Raw genomic sequence first — 24940 nt, forward strand, 5'->3', positions numbered from 1 at the left:
AAAAATATATTGACTGATATTGATTTATTTAGTTTAAAATTAATATTTTAGGACTAGCCAATTCCCTGATTCCTACCCTTTAATTTTTTGTCTGAAAATTAAATTTACATTTTACTCAACTGCGTTACCCACTCCAGTCAGCAGATTGCGGTCTGCGACTTTAAGGCAATGCTGCTAGTGTGACGTATAATCTAGTGGACGGAACGCTTCTTTCAACAGCAGCAACAGTTAGTCAGCCACCACGGTAGCGTGCTAGACAAAATAGACGAACCAATAAAGCTCTGTAGACGCTTTAGTGTATATTTGCCACTGTATTTTAAAACCACTTCTGTCGCCTAGTTAGTTATCCGTTTTAATTTCATATTTACGGTATTGTTTTTATTATTCATCTAGCAGGCTGGTTAAGTTATCATTAGCCTAGCTAGCTAACATCTCCAACCATGAGGTCACTAAGCTACTCTCTTGTTAATGAAGAGGAGGACTGCTGGACGGAGAAAGAAGCTCTCGTCAAAGAGGAGGAGGAAGAGAAGGATATCACAGTAAAACAAGAAGTAGAGGGTGAGGCTGTTACAGTGAAAGAAGAAGAGAAAGACGTTTCAGTGAAAGAAGAGGAAGACGCGTTCAGATTGAAAGAGGAAGAGGATGTTACAGTAAAAGAAGAGGAGGAAGAGAAAGAGGAGGGTGCAGTTTTTGGAGTGAAGGAGGAGGAGAGGGAGATGACTGTCACATTGAAAAAGGAGATGGAAGAAGAGGAGGAAACTGGATTTCTGGACTCGGTTTCCCAAACGCATCTTAAGGCATCCGATGGTTCTAACGATGAACGGGCCCTGGTTAACACAAGTAAGTACTGCCTTAAAAACAGAGGCACAAACTCTGCAGTTGTTGAACTTTTTTATTTAACCAGGTGGCTATGATGTCATAATGATAGTTTAACATGGTGACCATGATGTCATAATGATAGTTTAACCAGGTAGGCCAGTTGAGAACAAGTTCTCATTTACAACTGCGACCTGGCCAAGATAAAGCAAAGCAGTGTGACACAGACAACAACATAGAGTTACACATGGAATAACATGGAATAAACAATAAACAAGCCAATAACACAATAAACAAGTCAATGACACAGTAGAAAAAAAGAAAGTCTATATATAGTGTGTGCAAAAGGCATGAGGTAGGCAATGAATAGTCCATAGTAGCGAAGAATTACAATTTAGCAGATTAACACTGGAGTGATAAATGAGCAGATGATGATGTGCAAGTAGAGATACTGGTGTGCAAAAGAGCAGAAAAGTACATGTACAGCTGCAGCGATCGGTTAGCTGCTCAGATAGCTGATGTTTAAAGTTGGTGAGGGAAATATAAGTCTCCAGCTTCAGCGATTTTTGAAATTCGTTCCAGTCACTGGCAGCAGAGAACTGGAAGGATGTGTGGTGTTAAAGGGGAAATCTGCAATTACCACATCCATATTTAGATTTTTAAATTATTTATTTATAGCCATTGATTCTTGAAGAATATAACACATGCCTCATGAGCTTAGTTCAACTGTTGTACCCCATCAGAACCCTAAATAAGCTTTTTTACTCCAATGTATAGAAAAAATGTAAATCAACACTGTATAGCCTCAACATGGTTGAAACTATAATGTTGATATCATGGATGGTCAGTCCTTGCATCCATAGGTCTGTCTATGAATTTGAAAGTAGTTACATTTCTCCAGCCCCATCCATCATCTTATTAGCAAAACAGTGGTGGAATTACAGCTTTGTTATTGGTTGATTGATTGTTGTGTGGCTTTTTTAAAGGGACAACTTAGTATTTAAACAGCAACAAAATGGCTGCCCAGAGACTTGGTTTGGTAAACAGCTGAGGGATGGGGGCTGGAGAAATGTAACCACGCTCAAATTCATAGAGAAAGCTATTGTATCAACCGTAATCCAACACCTAGCGACCTCGTCAAAAAGTTCAGACATCTTGGCGTAACAGTTGTAAGGTGTTGGCTTGACAGTCGCTGGACCCAGGTTTGAGTTCAGCTCAGGGCAACCCCCTGAATTCACTACACTATGAATACAAGAACTGACCATCCATGAGGTCAAAATTATAGTTTAACCAGGTTTCCAGGATATATAGTATATTCTAGAATTCATCCATGATGTCATAGTGGTAGTTTAACCAGGTTTCTAGGATATATAGTATATTCTAGAATTCATCCATGATGTCATAATGATAGTTTAACCAGGTTTCTAGGCTATATAGTATATTCTAGAATTCATCCATGATGTCATAGTGGTAGTTTAACCAGGTTTCTAGGATATATAGTATATTCTAGAATTCATCCATGATGTCATAATGATAGTTTAACCAGGTTTCTAGGCTATATAGTATATTCTAGAATTGTCAGTGAAGATTTCCTGTGGGGGTCAAATTGTTAGAGCTGTTGATAAGTCATTGTATAATATTCAGCCAATTTATTTCCATGCCATTACATCAATAACGCCCAACCAGAAGAAGAAACAAACTCTTTCCGATCCACCTCCTCCTGCTGTCCTTCATACATTCTGACTTTACTGGTAATCGGCTACACAAGCAGTCGGCAACCTACATTTGGAGTGCAAATGTATCTGACCATTTCTACTGATCTGGTGACAGTTATGATTTTCATATTCACATTTTACTGGAACAGTTTAATTTCATTTATAATAGTATCTCAATCATTGTCTGTGATTAATCTACATTCTATCTAAATGAAAATTATACAAATCTAAAAGTAACTTTTATTGCCATTGCCATTTATGTAAAAACTAGCCTATGTAAAGCCAACAAATAAAAACATTGCAAATAGATGTCCTATAAATCACATGGCCTGTCCATAACGAACTTGAAACATTGTATAAAATATTCTGGGCCCTCAGTTTCCCGTGCCTGTGAGTTCTCGACCGACACAGCTGTAGGCTATTTGTGAAAGGGATAAGAAGTAATCAGGTATTTTATATTTTTATATTTTATTTCCACTGGATCAGCGCATTACGTTTTTCCCTTTCGTGCCGAGTGGTTATCGAAAGGGCGAGAGCTGGAAATATTTTACAAATACTTTGAGGAACTATTATCATTTGCAATTGATTTTGATTTAGACTTTGATTACTTGCTGTTTGAGGTGGAAAAAAAACATTACTTTGAGAAGCTCCACAACTCACAATCAGACATCCCCAAATGGGCATATTTATAGGCCTACATTTGTGCTCAGGACAGGTAGACTAGTCCTACCTCTATATGTGTAACCAGGTAGACTAGTCCTACTTCTATATGTGTAACCAGGTAGACTAGTCGTACTTCTATATGTGTAACCAGGTAGACTAGTCCTACTTCTATATGTGTAACCAGGTAGACTAGTCCTACTACTATATGTATAACCAGGTAGACTAGTCCTACTACTATATGTATAACCAGGTAGACTAGTCCTACTTCTATAAGTGTAATCAGGTAGACTAGTCCTACTACTATATGTATAACCAGGTAGACTAGTCCTACTTCTATATGTGTAATCAGGTAGACTAGTCCTACTTCTATATGTGTAACCAGGTAGACTAGTCCTACTTCTATATGTGTTATCGGGTAGACTAGTCCTACCTCTATATGTGTAACCAGGTAGACTAGTCCTACCTCTATATGTGTAACCAGGTAGACTAATCCTACTACTATATGTGTAATCAGGTAGACTAGTCCTACTACTATATGTGTAATCAGGTAGACTAGTCCTACTTCTATATGTGTAACCAGGTAGACTAGTCCTACTTCTATATGTGTAACCAGGTAGACTAGTCCTACTTCTATATGTGTAACCAGGTAGACTAGTCCTACTTCTGTATGTGTAACCAGTTAGACTAGTCCTACCTCAATATGTATAACCAGGTAGACTAATCCTACTACTATATGTGTAATCAGGTGTGCGTCAACATTGACAAACAAAAGACAATGAATAAATTGACAAAACTTGCTGCGGGGTCAGGTCAAATCAAATGTTATTGGTCACATACACATGGTTAGCGGATGTTAATGGTCACATACACATGGTTAGCGGATGTTAATGGTCACATACACATGGTTAGCGGATGTTAATGGTCACATACACATGGTTAGCGGATGTTAATGGTCACATACACATGGTTAGCGGATGTTAATGGTCACATACACATGGTTAGCGGATGTTAATGGTCACATACACATGGTTAGCGGATGTTAATGGTCACATACACATGGTTAGCGGATGTTAATGGTCACATACACATGGTTAGCGGATGTTAATGGTCACATACACATGGTTAGCGGATGTTAATGGTCACATACACATGGTTAGCGGATGTTAATGGTCACATACACATGGTTAGCGGATGTTAATGGTCACATACACATGGTTAGCGGATGTTAATGGTCACATACACATGGTTAGCGGATGTTAATGGTCACATACACATGGTTAGCGGATGTTAATGGTCACATACACATGGTTAGCGGATGTTAATGGTCACATACACATGGTTAGCGGATGTTAATGGTCACATACACATGGTTAGCGGATGTTAATGGTCACATACACATGGTTAGCGGATGTTAATGGTCACATATACATGGTTAGCGGATGTTAATGGTCACATACACATGGTTAGCGGATGTTAATGGTCACATACACATGGTTAGCGGATGTTAATGGTCACATACACATGGTTAGCGGATGTTAATGGTCACATACACATGGTTAGCGGATGTTAATGGTCACATACACATGGTTAGCGGATGTTAATGGTCACATAGACATGGTTAGCGGATGTTAATGGTCACATACACATGGTTAGCAGATGTTATTGGTCACATGGTTAGCAGATGTTAATGGTCACATACACATGTTACTAGATGTTAATGGTCACATACACATGGTTAGCAGATGTTAATGGTCACATACACATGGTTAGCGGATGTTAATGGTCACATACACATGGTTAGCGGATGTTAATGGTCACATGCACATGGTTAGCGGATGTTAATGGTCACATACACATGGTTAGCAGATGTTATTGGTCACATGGTTAGCAGATGTTAATGGTCACATACACATGTTACTAGATGTTAATGGTCATATACACATGGTTAGCAGATGTTAATGGTCACATACACATGGTTAGCGGATGTTAATGGTCACATACACATGGTTAGCGGATGTTAATGGTCACATACACATGGTTAGCAGATGTTAATGGTCACATACACATGGTTAGCAGATGTTAATGGTCACATACACATGGTTAGCAGATGTTAATGGTCACATACACATGGTTAGCAGATGTTAATGGTCACATACACATGGTTAGCAGATGTTAATGCGACTGTAGCGAAATGCTTGTGCTTCTAGTTCCGACAATGCAGTAATATCTAACAAGTAATCTAACAAATTCACAACAACTACCTTATACACACAAATGTAAGGGATGAATAAGAATATGTACATATAAATACATGGATGAGCGATGGCCGTGCGTCATAGGCAGATGCAGTAGATGGTATAGAATACTGTATATACATATGAGTATATACACATACTGTATATACATATGAGAGTAATGTAGGATATGTGAACATTATTAAAGTTGCGTTATTTAAAGTGACTAGAGATACATTTTTATTAAGTCCATTTATTAAAGTGGCCAGAGATTGAGTCTGTATGTTGGCAGCAGCCTCTCAATGTTAGTGATGGTAGGTTAACAGTCTGATGGCCTTGAGATATAAGCTGTTTTTCAGTCTCTCGGTCCCAGCTTTGATGCAACTGTACTGACCTCGCCTTCTGGATGATAGCGGTGTGAACAGGCAGTGGCTCGGGTGGTTGTTGTCCTTGATGATCTTTTTGGCCTTCCTGTGACATCGAGTGGTGTAGGTGTCCTGGAGGGCAGGTAGTTTGCCCCGGTGATGCGTTGTGCAGACCGGACCACCCTCTGGAGGGTCTTGCGGTTGAGGGCGGTGCAGTTGCCATACCAGGCGGTGATACAGCCCGACAGGATGCTCTCGATTGTGCGTCTGTAAAAGTTTGTGAGTGTGTTCGGTGACAAGACAAATTTCTTCAGCCTCCTGAGGTTGAAGAGTTTTTGTTGCGCCTTCTTCACCACACTGTCTGTGTGGGTGGACCATTTCAGTTTGTCTGTGATGTGTACGCCGAGGAACTAAAAACGTTCCACCTTCTCCACTACTGACTACTGCTCCCTCTGCAGTTTCCTGAAGTCCACGATCATCTCCTTTGTTTCGTTGATGTTGAGTGAGAGGTTATTTTCCTGACACCACACTCCGAGGGCCCTCACCTCCTGCCTGTAGGCCGTCTCGTTGTTGTTGGTAATCAAGCCGACCACTGTAGCGTTTTCTGCCAACTTGATGATTGAGTTGGATGCGTGCATGGCCACACAGTCATGGGTGAACAGGGAGTACAGGAGAGGGCTCAGAACGCACCCTTGTGGGGCCCCAGTGTTGAGGATCAACGGGGTGACGATATTGTTTCCTACCTTCGCCACCTGGGGGCAGCCGGTCAGAAAGTTCAGGACCCAGTTGCACAGGGCGGGGTCGAGACCCAAGGTCTCAAGCTTAACTTCTCTAGGGTAGGGGGCAGCATTTGGAATTTTGGATGAAAAGTGTGCCCAAATTAAACTGCCTGCTACTCGGGCCCAGAAAATATGATATGCATATAACTGGTTCAATAACTACACATAATTCTTAATACTGTAGCAATTTAGTAACAGTCACATGTTCAACTATCATCAGCTGATCCAGGAAATCATTTTCTGAATGCCAGTCACATGACAAACATCACGACATGCAACAACCAAAGTGCTTCTTCATTCATTACTCTGGTAAAGGCAGTTATGCTGTGCTCCACGTTGGATCCAACATCCCTAACAAATTGATGTTTATAATGTGTTATTGTCTGCTTGATTTACAGTAGGGTCCCATTGGTCTGTTTAGACACGGAGATACTTAGCTCATGTGTAGAGAGAGAACTATTCCTTGATGGATAGGCTGTTGTACTACACACAGAACTATTTTCCGTTATTCAGGACATTTTAGAATGACATCACATTACAGAGTAGCCTAGTGGGATTATTCACAATATTATCTGGTGATCAGGTTATGAAATGTCATGACAAAGACATTTTAGTTTCCATGTTTCACCTGTAAATATTAAATTATATATAGTCATAGGTCTATGTTATTGTTAGGTGAAGTTATGGGTCCTACAGTAGGTCTATGTTATTGTTAGGTGAAGTTATGGGTCCTACAGTAGGTCTATGTTATTGTTAGGTGAAGTTATGGGTCCTACAGTAGGTCTATGTTGTTGTTAGGTGAAGTTATAGGTCCTACAGTAGGTCTATGTTGTTGTTAGGTGAAGTTATGGGTCCTACAGTAGGTCTATGTTATTGTTAGGTGAAGTTATGGGTCCTACAGTAGGTGTATGCTGTTAGGTGAAGTTATGGGTCCTACAGTAGGTGTATGTTGTTGTTAGGTGAAGTTATGGGTCCTACAGTAGGTCTATGTTATTGTTAGGTGAAGTTATGGGTCCTACAGTAGGTCTATGTTGTTGTTAGGTGAAGTTATAGGTCCTACAGTAGGTCTATGTTGTTAGGTGAAGTTATGGGTCCCACATTAGATGTATGCTGTTAGGTGAAGTTATGGGTCCTACAGTAGGTGTATGTTATTGTTCTTGTATTCACACCAATAATACTTTTCAATACTTTGTAGAATCACATAACCGACGTCAAGGATCGGTAGGATAGTCAGTTTTACGAGGCCATGTTTGGCAGCGTGAAGGAGGCTATAGGAAATAGGAAGCCGATTCTAGATTTAACTTTGGATTGGAGATGCTTAATGTGAGTCTGGAAGGAGAGTTTACAGTCTAACCAGACACCTAGGTATTTATAGTTGTCCACATATTCTAAGTCAGAACCGTCCAGAGTAGAGGTCGACCGATTAATCGGGGCCGATTTCAAGTTTTCATAACAATCGGAAATCGGTATTTTTGGGCGCCGATTTGCAGATGGATTTTTTTTTTATATATATATTTTTTTTTACACCTTTTATTTAATCTTTATTTAACTAGGCAAGTCAGTTAAGAACACATTCTTATTTTCAATGACGGCCGAGGAACGGGGCAGAACGACAGATTTTTAACCTTGTCAGCTCGGGGGATACAATCTTGCAACCTTACAGTTAACTAGTCCAATGCTCTAACACCTGATTACATTGCACTCCACGAGGAGCCTGCCTGTTGGCGAATGCAGTAAGCTTAGGTAAGTTGCTAGCTAGCATTAAACTTATCTTATAAAAAACAATCAATCAATGACTGTCATTGCTCCAATGTGTACTTAACCATAAACATCAATGCCTTTCTTAAAATCAATACACAAGTATATCTTTTTAAACCTGCATATTTAGCTAATAGAAATCCAGGTTAGCAGGAAATATTAACCAGGTGAAATTGTGTCATTTCTCTTGCGTTCATTGCATGCAGAGTCAGGGTATATGCAACAGTTTGGGCCGCCTGACTCTTTGCGAACTAATTTTAGTTCAAAGGTAGTCAAAGGTATATGGTTTAGAGAGAAATAGTCGACGCGTTATAATTCCTGTAATAACTTGCGGCTGAATTTGAAAGGGGTTCCTTCGTTATTTTACCGTTCTTGTCTTCCATAGAGAATGTCTTGATCTACTTCAAATAATGTCTGGGTTTCGTGCAGGCTTAAACCGCCTCGACGTTTTGATACCCGTGTAAATCTCACTAGGATAAGGTAACGTTTGTCAACATATTTTCATAAATCCACTCTATAATTTTTTTCAATCTTCGCTTATATTTAGCCAATATTGATCAGAGTTACCTTGTCCTATGGATATCTACACAGTTATAAAATTGGCACGGTGATGTAAGCCTACACGAAACACAGACCTTATTTTAAGTGAATCTAAAAATATCCTATGCAATAAATGAAGGAACCGCTTTTTGCTAGATGTCATGGGAATTATGACTCGCACTTTGGTTGTCAATTCTTACCATGCCCATTATTAAAATAGGATTTCCTGCACATAGAAATTAAGGTTTTTGTTTTCAACATTCATCACAGGTAACTTAAACTACATTTTTATTCAAACAGTTGAGAGTATTTGTCTCCTAAGCAGACTCTTCAGTATCATTGTCACTTCAGAGCTGTGTGTGTGTGTGTGTATTTATGTATTATATTAAGTTAAAATAAAAGTGTTCATTGTTCATTCAGTATTGTTGCAATTGTCATTATTACAAAAATGTGTGTGTGTGTATGATATATATATATATATATTTAAAAACATTTTTTTTTAAATAAATCGTCCGATTAATCGGTATCGGCTTTTTTTGTCCTCCAATAATCGGTATCGGGCATTGAAAAATCATAATCGGTCGACCTCTAGTCCAGAGTAGTGATGCTTGTCGGGCGGGCGGATGCGGGCAGCGATCGGTTGAAGAGCATGCATTTAGTTTTACTAGCATATAAGAGCAGTTGGAGGCCACGGAAGGAGTGTTGTATGGCGTTGAAGCTCGTATGGAGGTTTGTTAACACAGTGTCCAAAGAAGGGCCAGATGTATACAGAATGGTGTCGGCTGCGTAGAGGTGGATCAGAGAAACACCCACAGCAAGAGTTACATCATTGATATATACAGAGAGTCAGCCTGAGAATTGAACCCTGTGGCACCCCCATAGAGACTGCCAGAGGTCCGGACAACAGGCCCTCCGATTTGACACACTGAACTCCATCAGAGAAGTAGTTGGTGAACCAGGCGAGGCAGTCATTTGAGAAACCAAGGCTGTTTAGTCTGCCGATAAGAATACGGTGATTGACAGAGTCGAAAGCCTTGGCCAGGTTGATGAAGACAGCTGCACAGTACTGTCTTTTATCGATGGCGGTTTTGATATCGTTTAGGACGTTGAGCGTGGCTGAGGTGCACCCGTGACCAGCTCGGAAACCAGCTTGCATAGCGGAGAAGGTACGGTGGGATTCGAAATGGTCGGTCATCTGTTTGTTCACTTGGCTTTCAAAGACTTTAGAAAGGCAGGGCAGGATGGATATAGGTCTACAACAGTTTGGGTCTAGAGTGTCACCCCCTTTGAAGAGGGGGATGACCGCGGCAGCTTTCAGATCTTTAGGAATCTCAGACGATACGAAAGAGAGGTTGAACAGACCAGTAATAGGGGTTGCAACAATGGTGGCAGATAATTTTAGGAAGAGAGGGTCCAGATTGTCTAGCCCAGCTGATTTTTAGGCATCCAGATTTTGCAGCTCTTTCAGAACATCAGCTGTCTGGATTTGGGTGAAGGAGAAGCGGGGGGAGCTTGGGCAAGTTGCTGCGTGGTGTGCAGAGCTGTTAGCCGGGGTTGGGGTAGCCAGGTGGAAAGCATGGCCAGCCGTAGAAAAATGCTTATTGAATTGCTCTATTGTCGTGGATTTATCAGTGGTGACAGTGTTTCCTAGCCTCAGTGCAGTGGGCAGCTGGGAGGAGTTACTCTTATTTTCCATGGACTTTACAGTGTCCCAAAACTTTTTGGAATTAGTGCTGCAGGATGCATATTTCTGTTAGGAAAGTAAAGGCTAGCTTTTTCAAACTGACCGTGTGTATTGGTTTCTGACTTCCCTGAAAGTTTCATATCGCGGGGAATATTCGATGCTAGTGCAGTACACCACAGGGTGTTTTTGTGCTGGTCAAGGGCAGTCAAGTCTGGAGTGAACCAAGGGCAGACGTCAATTGTTGTACAACATCATGGCTACGCTGTTGGCATCACCTTTTACAGTGGATTTCTGCTGTTGTGGGCTTTTAACCATCTGTCTGACTTGTTGTTCACACAGGAGAGAGACGTGACTATCGTGGATCCTCTGGGGAGCCTCAACAACATCATGATGCTGATGAGGCAGAGAAGAGTCTCTCCACGTCAAAACACCTCAAGAAACACCAGCAGAGAACCACAGGGAAGAAATCTCACTTCTGCTCTGACTGTGGGAAAGGTTGCAAATCTTCATCAGAACTTAAAATACATCAGAGAACACACACAGGAGAGAAACCTTTTAGCTGTGATCAATGTGGGAAGAGTTTTACTACATCTAGCGATCTGACAGTGCACTGGAGAATACACACAGGAGAGAAACCTTATAGCTGTGATCTATGTGGGATGAGTTTTAGTCAATCTGGAGCTCTGACCAATCACCAGAGAATACACACAGGAGAGAAACATTTTAGCTGTGGTCACTGTGGGAAGAGTTTTACAGCATCTAGCCATCTGAAGATACACCAGAGAACACACACAGGAGAGAAACCTTATAGCTGTAATCAATGTGGGAAGAGTTTTAGTCAATCTGGAGCTCTGACCAAACACCAGAGAATACACACAGGAGAGAAACCTTATAGTTGTAATCATTGTGAGAAGAGTTTTCCTACATCTAGCCAGCTGACTTCACACCAGAGAACACATACAGGAGAGAAACCTTTTAGCTGTGATCAATGTGATAAGAGATACTCTGATAAAAGATCTCTGATCAAACATAAAAAAATGCATACATGAAGTTGTTTCATGATATCAATGAAATAATGTCACAATGTAGATTGTTTTAACATTGTAGTAGGAGTATTTTAATGATGTCACAATGTAGAATGTTTTAACATTGTAGTAGGAGTATTTTAATGATGTCACAATGTAGAATGTTTTAACATTGTAGTAGGAGTATTTTAATGATGTCACAATGTAGAATGTTTTAACATTGTAGTAGGAGTATTTTAATAATTTCACAATGTAGAATGTTTTAACATTGTAGAAGGAGTATTTCAGTGATGTTCTACCTTTTCCTTTGCCCTGTTCAATTGATTGCAGCATGATATGGATATTAGCCTCAGGGGAAAATCCAGGCTCTGAATTGAAAGAGTATTATTTAACAAAAAAAGAGCTGTGTTACACTTACTGCGTTGGTGACCCACTTTAATCAAAATGCAGCACTTCAAAATGTAGCCAGCTGTTTTCTACAAGTTGAAAAAGCTGCTTGTTTAAAAAAATACATGTAATATGATAATTGTTGCAGATGTTTGTGTATATATTGTTGCAGATGTAAGGAATACCTAGGATAGGAATACCTAGGATGTAAGGAATACCTAGGATAGGATAAAGTAATCCTTCTCACCCCCCCCCCCCCCCTTAAAAGATTTAGATGCACTATTGTAAAGTGGCTGTTCCACTGGATGTCATAAGGTGAATGCACCAATTTGTAAGTCGCTCTGGATAAGAGCGTCTGCTAAATGACTTAAATGTAAATGTATATACACACATGAAAGCAGTATAATAAATTGGTCTATAATCAATTGTATTAACAATCTGACATCACTCCAGTATTTCTTTACAACATTCAAATGCTAATTGTCTTTATTCCACTACTGAAGAAGCATGACTCAAATCACCTCATATTTCAAACATTCAGCCTGACAAAAGATACATGTTTTATTATTCCATGCCTCACATTAAGTGAAGTATTGCCAATACATATTAACAAAGGGGTGAACATTTGGTTTTGATATTTACAATTCATGTGGAAAGTTACTACGGATATTGCAGGAGTTGGTTGCTGATTGTCTCAAGGGTGGGCAGTCAACAAGTTTTGCTTTTAGCCAGTGCGTTGCCATGGATCACAATTTATTTTGACGGCACGTTTTTCCGTATTGGAGACTAGTTTTTTGGGGGCTAGTGGGTTTTAGGATTCTATTGAAAGAAAAAGGATTTAAAAAATAATACTATTGTATATTATTATTTAGAAATTTGTTTTTTCTTGTTTTTAATTGTTGACAACCAGTAGACACTATGTTTATATTGGTGAAGCATTGTAGTTGATTATAATGTGAAATGGAAGTTGTTTTCTGTTGGGGGTGAGCAAACTTGTCCAACAAAAATATAGGATATATTTGTTGTCTTAGGGGGGAAGGTGTTACAGGCTTTGGTTTTTCCATTTATGTTTTGAGGTTGGACTTTAGCACGTATAGCTCGTTAGCACGTAGGACGCACTGATTGGTGTCACCTCGTTAGTCAGTATGTGTTACACCTGTGCTGCTTGTCCATCTCGTTAGTGGGAAGGTGTTTCACCTGAGCTGGTCCAGGTTCTATTTAAGAGTGTCTGGCCCAGTGATCCAGTTGTCTTGATAGATTTGGAGAGTCAACACCTTTAGTTGCTCCACCTTTTTGGTTTGCTTCCTGTCTTTAAGTTTGGTGTGGGTTTTTGTTTTCCTCTTCTTGGGCTGATTTAGTGGGTCTCATGGTGGGTGTGTTTTAGGTCCCAGTTGTTGTTACTAGTCAACTTCCAGTAGACACCCCCATAATGTCTTTCAGAACCCCTCCTAAAAAAACAAGCTTATATTTTGGGTTGGGTTGGATATAGCATCATATTGTTTATATTTGAATCAATGGCATTTCCTTGTTCATTCATTACAATGTTCATTAGTCTTTCAGTTATCAGTTGTTGTTGTCTTCTGTTTTTTTATCCTCTAATGTTTATCTATTAAATATTTCTCCTTGTTTTTTCCTGTGAAGCCATTGTGTTGCATCCATGTCTGACATGTGCTGTGTAATTAAAGCTTGATTTGAATTTAACATATTGCGAAACAAATGAACCCAATGACTGACAATCAACAGACTCTTGGTCCATCTTAATATAAAAATCAGTATCACTTTTCCAGCCTGCTGAAGGTGTGGTGGAGTGGTAAACACCACCCCCGGCTCTACCAGGGGCTTGAGGTGGTCTCCCAAAGCTCTGCTTATGTCATGTTCTGTGGCCTTGCTGTTCCATTTCCTGACTGCCCCTGCAACACAGAAACACATTTAGTCATATTATATAAAACACTCAAAGTAATGGATATGGAGCATCTATGGCCTCAGTTACACCTGGCACCTAAATGTGACTTCTGTCATCTGATCACACTAAGCTCCATTAGGTTCAGATCTAACAGGATGAGCCTTTGACGCAGTCAGGCCATCAAATATGCATAAGCAATGTAAAGAGATGTGGGGGAAAGTACATTCTACACAAATTACCTTCATAATATCAAAGAACAAATGTGTGTGCCTGAGGGGAAATTAACTTTCATACAGCCAAATGGGTGAGAAATTGCACCAGTATCAGTGGACAATTTGCACTAATGTAAATAAACATGGATGATGGAACATATTACCTTTTGCTTCTGTGATGAACAGGTAAGTGAACATAAATATTTACCATCTAAAACTTGTGTGACCTCTCACCTCCGGCTGTAGAAGTGTTCTTCCTAACCAGTCCCTCAACAGCTCTCTGACTGAGCTCCACCCTCACTGGGTCTTCAGAGTCAGTCAATAAAGTGTAGAGCTGCTGTCTATGCTGTCTGACAAAATCACTATTTTAGTAGTTCATTAAAGTAAATAAGGCTTTATGACTGCTGAATACCAACTATCAATCACTTAGATCATGTATTTTCAGGTAGAAATACATCCTTGAGATGTCCCTAGCCTGTTGAAGTTGACAGTTAAAATGGTTATGGTTAGGGTTTAGGGTAGGGATGTCCCAAGGATCCCGGATAGCATTGACCATTGTGCATTCTTCTGTCTCTTTTACATAGCAGGTGATGAGTTCTGACTTCTGAATATGAAAATATTAAATATCCTTATTTATGTGAAATTGAATTTTTCTTGTGGTTTTTAAGGGTAGGTAACAACACATCCGCAACGCTGATCCTCAACACAGGGGCCCCAAACTATCATGGTCCAAGCACACCAAGACAGTCGTGAAGAGGGCACGACAAAACCTATTCCCCCTCAGGAGACTGAAAATATTTGGCATGGGTCCTCAGATCCTCAAAAGGTTCTACAGCTGCACCATCGAGAGCATCCTGACTGGTTGCATCCCTGCCTGGTATGGCAACTGCTCGGCCTCCGACCGCAAGGCACTACAGAGGGTAGTGCGTACAGCGCAGTACATCACTTGGGCCAAGCTTCCTGCAATCCAGGACCTCTATACCAGGCGGTGTCAGAGGAAGGCTCCACCCCCTCCACTGTCTGTTATTATCTATGCATAGCCACTTTAATAACTCTACCTACATTTACATATTACCTCAATTACCTCGACTAACCGGTGCCCCCGCACATTGACTCTGTACCGGTACCCCCTGTATATAGTCTCCACATTGACTCTGTACCGGTACCCCCTGTATATAGTCTCCACATTGACTCTGTACCGGTACCCCCTGTATATAGTCTCCACATTGACTCTGTCCCGGTACCCCCTGTATATAGTCTCCACATTGACTCTGTACCGGTACCCCCTGTATATAGTCTCCACATCGACTCTATACCGGTACTCCCTGTATATAGTCTCCACATTGACTTTGTACCCTCTGTATATAATCTCCACATTGACTCTGTACCGGTACCTCCTGTATATAGCCTCCACATTGACTCTGTACCGGTACCCCCTGTATATAGCCTCCACATTGACTCTGTACCGTAACACCCTGTATATAGCCTCCACATTGACTCTGTACCGGTACCTCCTGTATATAGTCTCCACATTGACTCTGTACCGGTACCCCCTGTATATAGTCTCCACATTGACTCTGTACCGGTACCCCCTGTATATAGCCTCCACATTGACTCTGTACCGTAACACCCTGTATATAGCCTCCACATTGACTCTGTACCGGTACCCCCTGTATATAGCCTCCACATTGACTCTGTACTGACTGTATTGGAGCAGCAGCAGCTGACTGCCCGGTTCAACTTCAGTTCACCGTCTCACCTCATACTGTATTGGAGCAGCAGCTGACTGCCTGGTTCAACATCAGTTCACCGTCTCACCTCATACTGTATTGGAGCAGCAGCAGCTGACTGCCCAGTTCAACATCAGTTCACAGTCTCACCTCATACTGTATTGGAGCAGCAGCAGCTGACTGCCCGGTTCAACTTCAGTTCACCGTCTCACCTCATACTGTATTGGAGCAGCAGCAGCTGACTGCCCTGTTCAACATCAGTTCACCGTCTCACCTCATACTGTATTGGAGCAGCTGACTGCCCAGTTCAACATCAGTTCCCCGTCTCACCTCATACTGTATTGGAGCAGCAGCAGCTGACTGTCCAGTTCAACATCAGTTCACCGTCTCACCTCATACTGTATTGGAGCAGCAGCAGCTGACTGCCCGGTTCAACATCAGTTCACCGTCTCACCTCATACTGTATTGGAGCAGCAGCAGCTGACTGCCCGGTTCAACATCAGTTCACCGTCTCACCTCATACTGTATTGGAGCAGCAGCAGCTGACTGCCCGGTTCAACTTCAGTTCACCGTCTCACCTCATACTGTATTGGAGCAGCAGCTGACTGCCTGGTTCAACATCAGTTCACCGTCTCACCTTATACTGTATTGGAGCAGCAGCAGCTGACTGCCCGGTTCAACATTCAACGTCAGTTCACCGTCTCACCTCATACTGTATTGGAGCAGCAGCTGACTGCCCGGTTCAACATCAGTTCACCGTCTCACCTCATACTGTATTGGAGCAGCAGCAGCTGACTTGATCGTTGATGCTAATCATCATGTTTGAATCTGAGAGTAAATAGAGCCGACTACAACTCTAAAAATGAAGGGTTCAACTGGAGTTGTTCTCAGATCCCCTGAGAACCGTAGGATTCTTGGCCAATGAAAAACAGCCCCAAAAGGTTCTTCAAAGAACTTGTTAGAAGGTGGGTTCATCGAGGAACCTCCGTTGTTGCTGGACTTCTTCCGGGAACTTCGCAATTACAACTGAAAACGATGGTGACAAGTTTGGATGCGACAACAGTTAAAAAGGTTAAGTTGGGTTGATGTTTGGCTCTGAATATGTCTCGAAAAAATTTATTATAATAATAATATAACATAATATTGAATAACGAAGACAATGATGGTTTTCTGTGAACCACTGAATCGTCAATGGAGGTCTTCCTCTTTATATAGCCTGCTACAGCATGCAATACTATTAACTCACAAGGGGCATAACGTTACATGGATAATACTATCCCATTTTGGAAACGTTACATGGACAATACTATCCCATTTTGGAAACGTTACATGTCCGCCCCCTTCTGGAGGGAAATTAATATCTTAGATGGTAGCTGTAGATGGGATTCAAATGCATAATGGTATTAATACAGTGTCTAGACTACCTCTTTTGTATAAATGCCCTTCAGACTCCAAACACAGTATTGCCACGCAGCAAAATGTTGCGTATAATCTTTCAAGTCAGCCTGATAAAATATTGAACAATTTGTTTACAAGATATCTTGAAATGTGATATTAGGCCTGTATGGCAGTACTGTTACTGTATGGCATTACTGTATTGGCTAGTGCTTCTTCAATATGTTCTTCTATTTTACATTACATTGTATGTCGATGCCATTTATCTTTCAATATTTATTTAATATATATATTTAAATGCTTGTAAGACTATTCTTTGACACATTTTCTCTTCCTTTGAAATTCTTATAGGACAGAACATGGACACAATGCAATTGGGATCAAGAAGAAGGTACAGATCTGTTGTAGGACAGCTGCATTTGAAGTGTACATTCAACCTACATAGCAGTCAATATGTAACGGATGTGAAATGGCTAGCTAGTTAGCGGGTACGCGTTAACAGCGTTTCAATCAGTTACGTCACTTGCTCTGAAACCTAGAAGTAGTGTTTCCCCTTTCTCTGCAAGGGCCGCAGTTGATGTGTGCAGAGGGTCCCTGGTTCGCGCCCGTGGGGACAGTCTAAAGTAATACTGTTACAAATACAAACTGAATCTTCATGGGAACATTTGTTATGTTCTTTGTTAATTGTATGTGTATTAATCTTTTCTTACTTTTGTTGATATATTTCACCGCTCTTCACTCCTTTACTGCACATCGGTGGAAATCCATTTCACCATGAGAGGGAAATCCCGCTGGCCTTTGATGGGGAGAACATCCACGCCCTCGAGGACGTCCCCATGGGACATTCTTCTGGGAGAAGATAAGTTGGGGTGAAGTTACCAGGGTCGGTCATAAAGATGGCAAACTTCCTAACATAACTAAGTGGATACGATGTACACACTAAAGCTGAAAAATCTGTATTTAGCATCAAGTCTACAATATTGTTAGTTTACCTATGATTCATTTTTAATGTATGTTGTTTTTATTGTACATCACTATTTTATATATTTTAAATGTCATGAAAAGCACTATACAAAGTAAATGTATTATTTATTATGGTCTGACATGTCTGCAGAAATGTTGCAATTTTGTAATGTGTTAAGTTTGGTAAATTGTTTTGCAAATATTAATTCACATTAACTTTGTAGTACATTTTTACACTATAATAAATGTTTCTGATGCCACATCGCCCGTTTTCAAAGGGAGTCGTTGGTTTTTAGAGGCAGTCGCTATTTAGCTTTTTGTCTGAAAGTATTTTCTCAACTGTGATACCAACTCCAGTCAGCAGATGGCGATGTGCGTCTTTCAGGTGATTCTGCCACTGACGTATAATCTACAGCTAATCAGCCACCTTGGTTCACTAACTTTATGGAAAAAGGTTTATTCAATAAATCTAGCAACTCTTCTAATACTGGGAAAATAAAGGAATACACACTCAGAGCCTCCTGACTGGGCCCTGTTCACACCTCCACACAGGAATACACACTCAGAGCCTCCTGACTGGGCCCTGTTTACACCTCCACACAGGAATACACACTCAAAGCCTCCTGACTGGGCCCTGTTTACACCTCCACACAGGAATACACACTCAAAGCCTCCTGACTGGGCCCTGTTTACACCTCCACACAGGAATACACACTCAAAGCCTCCTGACTGGGCCCTGTTTACACCTCCACACAGGAATACACACTCAGAGCCTCCTGACTGGGCCCTGTTCACACCTCCACACAGGAATACACACTCAAAGCCTCCTGACTGGGCCCTGTTTACACCTCCAAGGTGACCCCCCTCACACTGGAATACACACTCAGAGCCTACGAGGCTTTTCTAACTACTACACTTTGTGTGGTTCACTCACCTCTTTTTTTAAAACTAGGATTTGAGATGTGGTATCCACTCGGCTCGCTGCCTCTCAGATCAAAGGTGGGTCCATCTGCTCCGTTCCCAAAGTGTGGTCTCCCTGAGATCCCAAGTTTGAGGGATCCCTGGTGCACCATTTACCCAGGTCATCAGGATTCACATCCCCCATCGCCAAATGTGGTGGTTAATTTCAAAAGAGACAAACTTATCACACAAGTCAGAGTTATTCTTAAATCTTTATTCACTTATTAATAAGGGAGCAGGTCAATACAACACACACATATAAAGTGAATCAATTGAGTGCTCTACGATAATGATGGCTGGTCGACAAATCACTGGCAGATGATTCATTGAGAGGCACGAGACAAAAGTACAAAAGTCTTTTATAGCCAAGATACACCCCTTTCAACCTACATGACCAACAACAGATGTATAGAACAGGTCACAAGGTTAAGATTTGTATGAAATATACTTATAATTCTCAGCAGACAGTATCTGCTGTAAAAACAGTACTCTTTATGTAGAGACCAGGGTCTGGCCCTGGGGTCATCTCTCCCTGGTACCATATAGAACAGAAACATTAACTCATGCTCTGGAATGCGGTCTCTTTAGGTTTTATCACCCAAAAGACATTGTAAATCTCCTGTCAGTGTTATCTCCCAGAGGCCCATCCTCAGTAGAACACACAGACACAATAGTTCTAAGAACCCTCTATTCTGTTGCATAAAACAACCATTTGATCCAATAAAAGTATTATAACATAATGTTGCAGTTTTGCTCTCAGTGTCCACTGAAAGTTGACTAGTAACAACAACTGGGACATAAAAGTCACCCACCATGAGACCCACTAAATCTGCCCAAGAAGAGGCAAACAAAAGAACTGGTGTTACACATACTGACTAACGAGGTGTCACCAATCAGTGCGCCCTACGTGCTAACGAGCTATACATGTTAACGAGCTATACGTGCTAAAGTCCAACCTCAAAACATAAATGGAAAAACGAAAGCCTGGAACACCTTTCCCCTTAAGACAACAAATAAAACCTATAATTTTTGTTGGACAAGTTTGCTCACCACCAACAGAAAACAACTTCCATTTCACATTATAATCAACTACAATGCTTCACCTTCTACAATATAAACATGGTGTCTACTGGCTGTCAACAATTAAAAACAAGAAAAAACATGTATTTCTAAATAATAATATACAATCGTATTCTTTTTTTCTCCTTTTTCATTCTATAGAATCCTAGAACTCAATAGCTTCTAGAACTCTCGTCTTCCTAAAACTCACTAGCTTCTAGAACTCTCGTCCCCTTGGAACGAGCCCAAACAAAACTCATCTCCAATACGGAAAACCGTGCAGTCAAAATAAATTGATCCATGGCAACGCAATGGCTAAACGCAAAACTATGACTGCCCACCCTTGAAACAATCAGCAACCAAGTTGTCCTTAACACGGACATGTCTGATTTCAAGAGGAAACTCCTGCAATAACCATAGTAACTTTCCAAATCACTGCGGAGCTTCTCTCTCTTTTCAGGGTTCACTCGATAGGCATGTTGTTGGATCGGGGCCCAGTCCCCAATGTCATGCTCTAGTACATTTGGGTTGGCACATCTGAGAATGAACCCTGCTATTCTAAAAGAAGGGCAACAATGTCAATATATTTATACCCGAAAATTGTCAGTTGATTGCATAAATAATTATGATTACTAAAAGTTACATGAATTGTAAACATTAATTACCAAAACCAAATGTACACCCCTTTGATAATATGTATTGTCAATAATTCACTTAATGGTGAGGCATGGTATAATAAAAAATAGATATTGTTTGTTGTTGTTGATTGCATAGTCTTATTTTCAACGTCTTTTCAATTACATTGTGCTAGGTGGGATAGCCTCAATGTCAAAACACAGTTTTAACGTGTCCAAATCAATAACCAATATGCAGAAACAGTTTGGGATAAATTGAAAACCTAAACATAACATGTGCTATTTACACAAACATCTGCCACAATAATCATATTTCCAGAAACGCTGTTTTGACAAGTAGCAATAAATCACTGATATCAATTAGGGGGGAAATCAGGTTGTAGGTGATGTTGGAATGCATTTAAATGTAGGGGTCGCTAAACAAAGGAACGCAACACTTATTTGTCATAACTAATCAATTTCATGCTAAAATCATTTGTGCGACAGGAGGGAGATGAGGTTGCACGTCCTGTTAAAACTAACAGCTCAAAAACCACACGGAATCTGGGAATAATGTGTACTTACTAAATCTCATAAATAGTACTCTTTCAATTCAGAACCTGGATTTTTTGCAAAGGCTAATATCCATATCATGTTGAAATCAATAGAACAGGGGGCAAACGTTTAGACTTCTACATTGTGACAATATTAAAATACTCCTTCTACAATGTTAAAACATTCTACATTGTGACATTAATTCATTGATATCATGAAACAACTCCTTCATGTATTTTCTGATGTTTAGTCAGAGATCTTTTATCAGATTACCTCTGGTCACAGCTATACGATTTCTCTCCTGTGTGTGTTCTCTGGTGCACTGTCAGATAGCTAGATCTAGTAAAACTCTTCCCACATTGATCACAGCTATAAGGTTTCTCTCCTGTGTGTATTCTCTGGTGTATAGTCAGATTGCTAGATGAAGTAAAACTCTTCCCACATTGGTCACAGCTATAAGGTTTCTCTCCTGTGTGTGTTCTCTGGTGTAATGTCAGATTGCTAGATTGACGAAAACTCTTCCCACATTGATCACAGCTATAAGGTTTATCTCCTGTGTGTACTCTCTGGTGTAAAGTCAGATAGCCAGAAGTAGTAAAACTCTTCCCACATTGATCACAGCTATAAGGTTTCTCTCCTGTGTGTGTTCTCTGGTGTAATGTCAGATTGCTAGATTGACTAAAACTCTTCCCACATTGATCACAGCTATAAGGTTTATCTCCTGTGTGTGTTCTCTGGTGCACTGTCAGTTCACTAGATTGACAAAAACTCTTCCCACATTGACCACAGATATAAGGTTTCTCTCCTGTGTGTATTCTCTGGTGCAATGTCAGAGAGCCAGATGCAGTAAAACTCTTCCCACATTGACCACAGCTATAAGGTTTCTCTCCTGTGTGTATTCTCTGGTGTATAGTCAGATTGCTAGATGTAGTAAAACTCTTCCCACATTGATCACAGCTATAAGATTTCTCTCCTGTGTGTGTTCTCTGGTGTAATGTTAGATTGCTAGATGTAGTAAAACTCTTCCCACATTGAACACAGCTATAAGATTTCTCTCCTGTGTGTGTTCTCTGGTGTATAGTCAGATTGCTAGATGTAGTAAAACTCTTCCCACATTGATCACAGCTATAAGTTCTCTCTCCTGTGTGTGTTCTCTGATGCATTTTAATGCCTGATGAGGTGAATCTCTTCCCACAGTCAGAGCAGCAGTGAGTTCTCTTCCCTGTGGATCTCTGCAGGTGTTTATTGAGGCGTTCTGATCTGGAGAGACTCTTCTCTGCCTCGTCAGCATCATGAGGTTGTTGAGGCTCGCCAGAGGATCCACGATAGTCCCGTCTCTCATCTGTGTGAACAACAAAGTCAGATGATTAAAGGCCCACAACAGTGGAAATCCACTGTAAAAGGTGATGCCAACAGCGTAGCCATGATGTTGTACAACAATTGACGTCTGTAATGAATGTTAAAATTATTTGACAAATGTCTTAAAATGAGCAAGAATAGTCATATTTTAGTAGTAACATCGATGATTGTAGAGTAGAAATAAGTTATTCATGTTGTTGAAACTCTAAGCAGTGTGCCAGATGACTTTTGGTCTCCAATATAGGCCCCTTTCTGTGTTTAAAAAAATTGTGGCACAAGGGCGATGCGCACACAATTTGATTGCAGAAACACCTCCCTGCTAATGAGGAAACTCTGGATAAGAGCGTCTGCTAAATGACTTAAATGTAAATGTAAATGAAACCACAAGTTATGGATGTAGTATATCAGCCTGGAGCAAAAATGGTGAGCAAAGCTTTTAGTTTTTCACAATGTATTCTGAATGCGAATGGGGGAAAACTCAGGGGAGTAACCTCTATTTCCAGGTTGATTATGAGTACATTTCACACTACTTTGGATTATAATTGTAAGGCTCGTTTGAATGTCTTGCTTAATATAAATGTTTGCTACAGTATTAAGAATTATGTGTAATTATTGAAGAACCGCGTTAATGACAGTATACATTTGGGTGTTGCTAATAAAGTTAAGATTTCTTTTGTATTTCACCTTTATTTAACCAGATAGGCCAGTCGAGAACAAGTTCTCATTTACAACTGCGACCTGGCCAAGATAAAGCAAAGCAGTGCGACAAAAAAACAACAGAGTTACATACACTTGGGATAAACAAACGTACAGTCAATAACACAATAGAAAGTCTATATACAGTGTGTGCAAATGGAGTAAGGAGGTAAGGCAATAAATAGGCCATAGTAGTGAAGTAATTTCAAATTAACACTGGAGTGATAGATGTGCAGATGATGATGTGCAAGTAGAAATACTGGTGTGCAAAAGAGCAAAAAAAGTTTTAAAAAACATGGGGATGAGGTAGGCAATTGGATGGGCTATTTACAGATGGGCTGTGTACAGCTGCAGCGATCGGTAAGCTGCTCAGATAGCTGATGCTTAAAGTTAGTGAGGGAGAGTCTCCAGCTTCAGTGATTTTTGCAATTCGTTCCAGTCATTGGCAGCAGAGAACTGGAAGGAAAGGCGGCCAAAATAGGTGTTGGCTTTGGGGATGACCAGTGAGATATACTTCCTGGAGCACGTGCTACGGGTGGGTGTTGCTATGGTGACCAGTGAGCTGAGTTAAGGCAGAGCTTTACCTAGCAAAGACTTATAGATGACCTGGATCCAGTGTGTTTGGAGACGAATATGTAGCGAGGGCCAGCCGACGAGAGCAGTGGTATATGGGGATATGGTGACAAAACGGATGGCACTGTGATAGACTGCATCCAGTTTGCTGTGTAGAGTGTTGGAGGCTATTTTGAAAATTACATCACCGAAGTCAAGGATCGGTAGGATAGTCAGTTTTACGAGGGTATGTTTGGCAGCGTGAGTGAAGGACGCTTTGTTGCAAAATAGGAAGCCAAATCTAGATTTAATTTTGGATTGGAAATGCTTAATATTAGTCTGGAAGGAGAGTTTACAGTCTAGCAAGACACCTAGGTATTTATAGTTGTCCACATATTCTAAGTCAGAACCGACCAGAGTAGTCATGCTGGACGGGCGGGTACGGGCAGCGATCGGTTGAAGGACATACATTTAGTTTTACTAGCGTTTAAGAGCAGTTGGAGGCCACGGAAGGAGTGTTGTATGGCATTGAAGCTCATTTTGAGGTTTGTTAACCTTTATGGGATAGGGGGCAGCATTTTCACTTTTGGATGAATAGCGTGCCCAGAGTGAACTGCCTCCTACTCTGTCCCAGATGCTAATCAATCAATCAATCAAGTTTATTTTATATAGCCCTTCGTACATCAGCTAATATCTCGAAGTGCTGTACAGAAACCCAGCCTAAAACCCCAAACAGCAAGCAATGCAGGTGTAGAAGCACGGTGGCTAGGAAAAACTCCCTAGAAAGGCCAAAACCTAGGAAGAAACCTAGAGAGGAACCAGGCTATGAGGGGTGGCCAGTCCTCTTCTGGCTGTGCCGGGTGGAGATTATAACAGAACATGGCCAAGATGTTCAAAATGTTCATAAGTGACAAGCATGGTCAAATAATAATCAGGAATAAATGTCAGTTGGCTTTTCATAGCCGATCATTAAGAG

The 24940-nt window shown here is 40.7% G+C and overlaps 2 protein-coding genes across 2 annotated transcripts in view; one reads left to right on the plus strand and one right to left on the minus strand.

Annotated features, from left to right (window-relative positions):
* The first annotated feature begins 176 nt into the window (after positions 1 to 176).
* LOC139549284 (zinc finger protein 664-like) lies at positions 177 to 12598 on the plus strand. The gene is made up of 2 exons (XM_071359571.1): positions 177 to 840; positions 10894 to 12598. The coding sequence occupies exons 1-2, from the start codon at positions 441 to 443 to the stop codon at positions 11601 to 11603; spliced, it is 1110 nt and encodes a 369-aa protein (XP_071215672.1). The 5' UTR covers positions 177 to 440; the 3' UTR covers positions 11604 to 12598.
* Positions 12599 to 19378: 6780 nt separating this feature from the next.
* The window catches only part of LOC139548585 (zinc finger protein ZFP2-like), a 158408-nt gene continuing 152846 nt past the window's right edge, over positions 19379 to 24940 (minus strand). The window contains exon 2 of the mRNA XM_071358366.1: positions 19379 to 22699. Coding sequence (XP_071214467.1) covers positions 21627 to 22699 — 1073 coding nt within the window. The 3' untranslated portion in view covers positions 19379 to 21626. The remainder of the gene's footprint in view (positions 22700 to 24940) is intronic.

This window comes from Salvelinus alpinus, chromosome 2, assembly GCF_045679555.1.
Source record: "Salvelinus alpinus chromosome 2, SLU_Salpinus.1, whole genome shotgun sequence".
Lineage (NCBI taxonomy): Eukaryota > Metazoa > Chordata > Actinopteri > Salmoniformes > Salmonidae > Salvelinus > Salvelinus alpinus.